Genomic DNA, 6,065 nt, shown 5'->3' on the forward strand with positions numbered 1-6,065 from the left:
GTAGAGAATCACCCCGTCAGGCTGCAGCCGGATGAGCTTGTTCTCCACTGTCACATCGTGGAACCAGGCAGACTTGGCGTTCACGATGAAGGTGTCCGGGAGCCACAGCTTGTCCACGAAGCGGCTGTCCAAGCCCAGGGTCTCATTGGTGTGGTTGTAGGACAGCCTGCTGTCGCGCCAGCTCTGGTGCAGGAACACTGTCATGGTGTACTCCTGGGGGCACAGAGGCCCGGCCGTCAGCCCCTCCGCTCCCGGGGGCCGCAGCCGGGGCAGGGCCGGGGTGCCGACGGGACCTACCATGTTCACCTCCGAGATGTGGTCAATGCTGGCCACCTCGATGGCGAGCGCCACGTTCACAGCGGGGCCTGCAAGGAAACAGCAGGGTTGGAGGCAGGTTGGGCTGAGCCCAGGCCCCAGCATCCCCGAGAACTCGACCAGGCCAGCAAATGCCCCCACAGGCAGGACAAGGGACAGCTGGGAGCTTGGCAGGGAGGCTGTCTTGGTGCAGATCTGCCCAGGCCTGAGCAGACTCACCTTCCCAGCTGGCTTCCTGGGGACTGGTGCTCTGATGCACTATTGGGGACCCAGGGTCTGCCCCAGCCCAGAGCCCAGCGGGGTTCACATCATGGCCAGACCCAGGGTCTGCCCGAGTCCGGCAGCCACTCTCACCTCCAATGCCGGGCCGAAAGTTGCGAGCGTAGCCTTCTATCAGGCCGTCCAGGTTGGGGAGCCAGGATATCTCCAGGTTGGAGCCAACATAGTCGCCAATGTCATTCATTGCCCTGGAAACGCAAGGTCCGCTCCTCACAGGCAGGGCACCAGGGACAGAGCCTGTTCTGGGCAGTTAGGCTAGGAGTGGACAGGGAGAAGGCCCTCCGGGGACACAGGGACCCCTGGAGGTGCAGGACCCGGGACTCTTTGACCTCTTCCCCCACCCCCTCACCCCGGCCCTGAGGGTGGATGCCAGGTCAAGCAGAGGCCCCAGCCTCCCTCCATAACCAGCCTGCACCTCCACTTCTGGGGTTCCTCAACAAGTTGGCCTTGGGGGACCCCACAAAGAGCACATGGCCTCTCATTCAGCTCTGAGGGCCAAGTGTCCTGTAGGAGGTGATGGGAGAAAAAAAAACATGTGACAAGGAGGCTAAGGGCTCAGGAGAGGGAGATCCAGGGCCGGGCTGGGGCCTGTGGGGAGGCCATAGTCTGGCTTCCAGCTCTGTCCCCTCCTAGGCAGGCCCCAGAAGTCCCTAAATTACCATGTGCCTCTGGGACTCAGCCTGACCCCGGAGCAGATGTAGACCGTGTCCGCTGGTTCAGGTGAACCCTACCGTCAGCTGGTGCTGGTGATATCTGTCCTTAGGGATGCCAGACAGGGACCCACACACACAGGCATCTTGTGGCCTGGACACGCTGACTGCCGGATGTCCCAGTGGCTCTGCTGGCCCACCTCTCCTCTGCTTACCCATCCTCTTGGGAACAGTGCCCCCCAGATTCATATTTACCCAGAGCTCCAGAATGGAACCCTAACGGGAAATAGGGACTTAACAGACATTATTAATTATGATAAGGTCATGCTAGACTAGGTGGGCTCTAAATCCAGGATGAATATCCTTACAAGAAGAGGAAATGGACGTCCAGGGAGAAGCCATGTGCCCAAAGAGGCGGGTGTCTGAGTGATGAGGCCACAAGCCAAGGGACATGGGGGACTCCAGCATTCCCACGGACTGGACAGAGGCATGGACAGACTCTCCCAGCCCTGCCAACACCTTGGCTTCAGACTCCTGGCCCCAGAATTACTGGAGGATAAATTCCTGTTACATCCTCCAGCTTGCAGCCACTGTTACAGCAGCCATGGGACCCTCAGACCCTCTTCTTATTCTGGCCCACCGTGAGGGAGTGGTATTTCTCCTAAACTGGACAGCCAGAAGGAGGAGGGACATTTAGGAGCAACCCTCGAGTTTCCGTCTGAGTCACTTCCCTCCCCTTGAGCAGAGAAGGCCTCTTGGTCACCTTGGCCAGAGGCTGGCCACAGCCCAGGGGACAGGAACATGACTGGCCAGGTCTGGATGAAGGTTGCAAGGAGCCTTGAGGCTGTTCCTCCCTGTCCCCGAGTCAGGTGTGGCCGCATGCCTGGGTCCCCACTCTGGGCCCTTCTGGCAACCTTGAGAAGACCCCTGGCCCTGCTGGGCCCCCTCAGGGCTGCTGCTCACCCCTCCCAGCTCTGCCCTCACCCCAGCACCCCCAGGCTGCCAGTGCTTCCTGACTCTCCTCTCCCATCTCCCCTTAGAAGCCTGCTTCACCCTCCAGACCTTGCCCTCTGCCCCGACTCCTTTCTCCAGCCCTAACTCTGACCATACCCATATCTTCAAGCTGATTCCCCCCACTTCCACTGACCCCATCCCTCTCCTGGTCCTGCTCTTGGCCCTGCAGGAAGCTGCCTGGTTACTCCTGTATTCATCCACCCTTCATCTGGCAGGCGAGACCCTCGGTGCCGCCCTACTCCAGGGATGTGGCTGAGCCAGGCAAGGGCAGTTGTGGGCCAAGCCCAGCATGGTCAGTGTCCATGAGGGGTGGCAACTCGAGGGCTGTGAGTGTGAACAGAGTCACTGAAAGGTGAGGTCAGGAGTCCTCTGACTGGGGACACAGGGACAGCCACCCCACACCGGCCCCCTGGGGAAAGTGACATTAGAGCTCAAAGAGAGAGAATGGGAGTCTCAGGGATGGGAAGAGGTGGGAGGCAGGCGAGGACTCCACATGGGGGGCCCTGGGAGGGGCCTGGAGGGTGGCAGGAGGCATTGGGCAGAGAGTGGAAAGGGGTGGACGGGGGGCGGGGGGGACTGGTACTGGTGAGGGAGGGGCTGGGGAGTGTCTTGGGGATAAACTGGGGGCCCATTGTGGAGGTGGGGGAAGCTGGGCTGAGTTGGCCAGGCCGTGGAGACGGGAAGGGGCCTAGTCCAGACCAACGGTGGGGGAGTGGGGGAAGAGAGGGGCCGGGAGCAAACTCGGATGCAGTCCGTGGGGCTGAGCAACCCACTGGACCAGCCCTGAAGCCATCCACAGAGGTGGGCTCAAGAAGCCCTGGGGGCTGCCGGGGGCTTGGGAAGCACCAGGCCGGGTGCCTGTGGGGAGGCTGACTATGACAGGAGGTCCTCAGCTAGTGAGCCCCGCGAAGCCTGCCCCACCCTGCAGGCCCACAGGGTCCCTCCAGGCAAGGCTGGGTGGGACATGTGCACAGGGCAGGTTCTTTGGTGACAAAGTAAAAGATAGAATTAACTGAAGCCCTGATCCCTAGTAAAGCACAATTAAAAATGCAAATGGAGGTCACCCTGAAGGTCGGATATGAAGGGATTGAACAAGGCTTTATTTTTGGACCGGCCCAGATGCCATCTTGTGTAGCGGCTGGCCTACCTGCAGCCAGGCTGTTAGGAGACGCCATCATTCCTGAGCTCAGGCTGGCACACAGGTGGATACACCTGCCCTTGGCCAGGGCCCCCACATCCACTCAGGGGCACAGAGGCAAGGTCAAGGGCAGCACCCCCCTGAAGCTCACCAGGAAGTGTCAGGACCCCAGTCAGCCTCTGCCGTCTCCAGGGATGAGAAGGGAGCAGGCTGCCCTGGGTCACATCTCACTTGGGATGAGGATGGGTATTTCTGCAGCCATCAAGGAATGTGGGGGCTGGGGCTGCCCGAGGACTGTGCTACTCTGAGTCCTGGAGGACCCCGCCCACCTCCACTGGTTCAGGCAGTCAGTGGGGGTGGGCCGGGAACCAGCTCCACTGCTGGGAGCTCTGCATGGAGTTAGAAAGCAGGGACATCGACCTTGTCCTGAGAAGAGGTCTGGCTGGCGCTGGCCTAGAGCTCAGAGACACACTAGGCTCAAGCTCCTGAACGAAGCAGGTGCCTTGAAATCACAGGCAGCTTCCACCCTGGCTACCCCTGGTGTAGCCAGGCCCCGCCCTCTCCTGGCTTCACTTTCCTCTCTTCTCTCCTGAGAGAGAGCCCAGCCCATCACTTGCCTGTGCCCCTGGGGACTGGAAGAGAAGGTGGGCGTAGCTGAGCGAGGCAGCAGGCGCCCCCCAGGAGCCTCCCCTGTGCACACACGAGCCCACAGATCCCTGACAGCTCTGCTTCTAGAGCAGCCACCACCGTGCTGGCACCTCAGTTACCAAGGCAAACACCACGATGCTCGCACGGGAGGTGAAGGCGGGCGGGAGCCGCAGGCGCAGCTTCTCCAGGGAGACGGAGGTGCCAGCAGCTGGGGAGGCCACCCACTCAGGTGTGCAGCCGGCAAGCTTAGGAGGCCGCTGTGTGAGCGGACCTTCAAACTCAGGGATGCATGGCCTTGACCCAACACACAAAGTCTGTGAGGCTCACCCCCCTCTCATCCCACCAGAAACCCTGGGATCTCGCTTAGTAGTTGCAGCAGAGAGGCCCTTCCCTCAGCCCCACGGTCCACCCCCACAGTGCCCCGGTGGAGGGAGGTGATGACGGAAGTGAGGACACTGTTCCTCTTGTTTTCGAGTGGAGGGACACAGAGCAGATGGGAAAGGAGGCCTGAATGGATGAAGGCCCCAAAAGCCTGGAGGTTCTTGTCCCAACTGGGGCCTCAGCCTTCCTGCAGGCAGACAGGTCCCCCTCACCCCACAACCTAGGATCCAGATGGGGCCAGAGTTCAGAACACTGTAGACTGGAGAAGGGTGATATGAGGCACTTATGGACTTGGTTGGGGGAAAGAGGTGTTTGGAGAATTTTCCAGCAGCAAACATGTAAATATGCCCCATGAGTAGCATGAATAAAGACAAAATGAGCAGGGCAGGCTTTGCTGCCAGGTGAGTTTCGGTGTCAAACTTGGGTAAAGACTTGGGAGTTCAGAGCAGCTTGTATTTCAGAACTGGGGCTACAAGACTGAGGGCTTGAGCCAGCAGCTGACCCCTCCCCCACCCCCACCCCCAGCTCCCAGCATATCTGCCTATGGCCACACCAGGACACTTTGTCCTTCCTGGGACCATGAAACAGAAGAAGAGAGAGGAGAACGGCCCATCGGGCTTGATAAAAACAAGGAATGGGACGGGGGCCACATCAACACTGCCTGTGACCTCAGCGGGATGTCCGCCTCTCCAGCCAGACCCAGGCCTTCCTGACTCTACACCAACCCAGCAACAAGGAAGGTGTGACCACACACACACACAGAGCCATGCTACATGTTGACCGAGCACCTACAGCCAAAACACAGGTCAGCATTCAACCATTTCTAGCTTTTAAAGTCTGGGGCATCAGCTGGTTGACCACGAACTCTGGAATGCTGGGGAAAGGGGTGGGGAGAGCTGGTTTTGCTCTGCTTTTTCTGCAGTCCTTGCACCCAGCTGATTTTCAAAAGGGCCCCTCAAAGGTGACCAGACTCAGTGCTCAGGACACTGGGTGACCTGGGGCCCACATCAAGTCCAGCCTGCAGAGATGCAAAAAGCGAGCTGGGACTGCACTGGCCCTGGGAGCCAGCGAGGGAGCCCCAGCACAGGGACCTTTCTTCTTAGCCTCTTCCCTCTCTAGGGCAGACAGGGCGCCTCATCCGCTCTCCTGACAGAATTAAGGAGAAATCTGGAGTCTCTCTCCTGCCAGGGGCACCTGGCTCCCCCATTCGCATTCTCGAGAGTTGGGTGGCATTTGAAATGGCCCCAGAAGGGAGACCCACAACCAGACCCGCTATGAGGACGCGCCTTCGTGTCCACCCCAGACTGCTAGCTGCACGGAAGCTGCTGCGGGGAGCGATGCTGTCAGGGGAAGGGGCACAACCCGCTCCCCGTGTTCTCAGGACCCCTCCTTTCTTCCATGCTGAGCGCTCAAGCCGCGCCTGGAAGGACACCAGCCAGCCAGGGACCGGCCAAGTGGCGTCCGGGGCCGAGGAACCCGAGCTCAGCAGAAGAGCCCCGGCTGGGGAGGAACGGAGAGCTGCTGTGACGCCCTCGACCGGCCCCGCGGCCGGGTTCAGCACCGGGACGGCGGACAGCACCGGGGCAGCCGGAACCTAGAACACGCCGCTGCCCGCGCCCAAGGGCATCGTCGCGGCGAGT

At 60.5% G+C, this 6,065-nt stretch overlaps 1 protein-coding gene across 1 annotated transcript in view; it reads right to left on the minus strand.

The window, feature by feature from the left end:
• GABRD (gamma-aminobutyric acid (GABA) A receptor, delta) overlaps positions 1-778 on the minus strand; it is a 5,249-nt gene extending 4,471 nt beyond the window's left edge. Inside the window, exons 1-3 of the mRNA XM_010849986.1 lie at positions 670-778; positions 298-365; positions 1-213 (exon numbers count right to left, since the gene is read on the minus strand). The exon at positions 1-213 is cut by the window's left edge and continues 4 nt beyond it. Of these exons, the coding sequence (XP_010848288.1) occupies positions 1-213; positions 298-365; positions 670-778 (390 nt within the window). The remainder of the gene's footprint in view (positions 214-297; positions 366-669) is intronic.
• Positions 779-6,065: the final 5,287 nt, after the last annotated feature.

This window comes from Bison bison, unplaced genomic scaffold (assembly GCF_000754665.1).
Source record: "Bison bison bison isolate TAMUID 2011002044 unplaced genomic scaffold, Bison_UMD1.0 scf7180017864289, whole genome shotgun sequence".
Taxonomy (NCBI): Eukaryota; Metazoa; Chordata; class Mammalia; order Artiodactyla; family Bovidae; genus Bison; species Bison bison.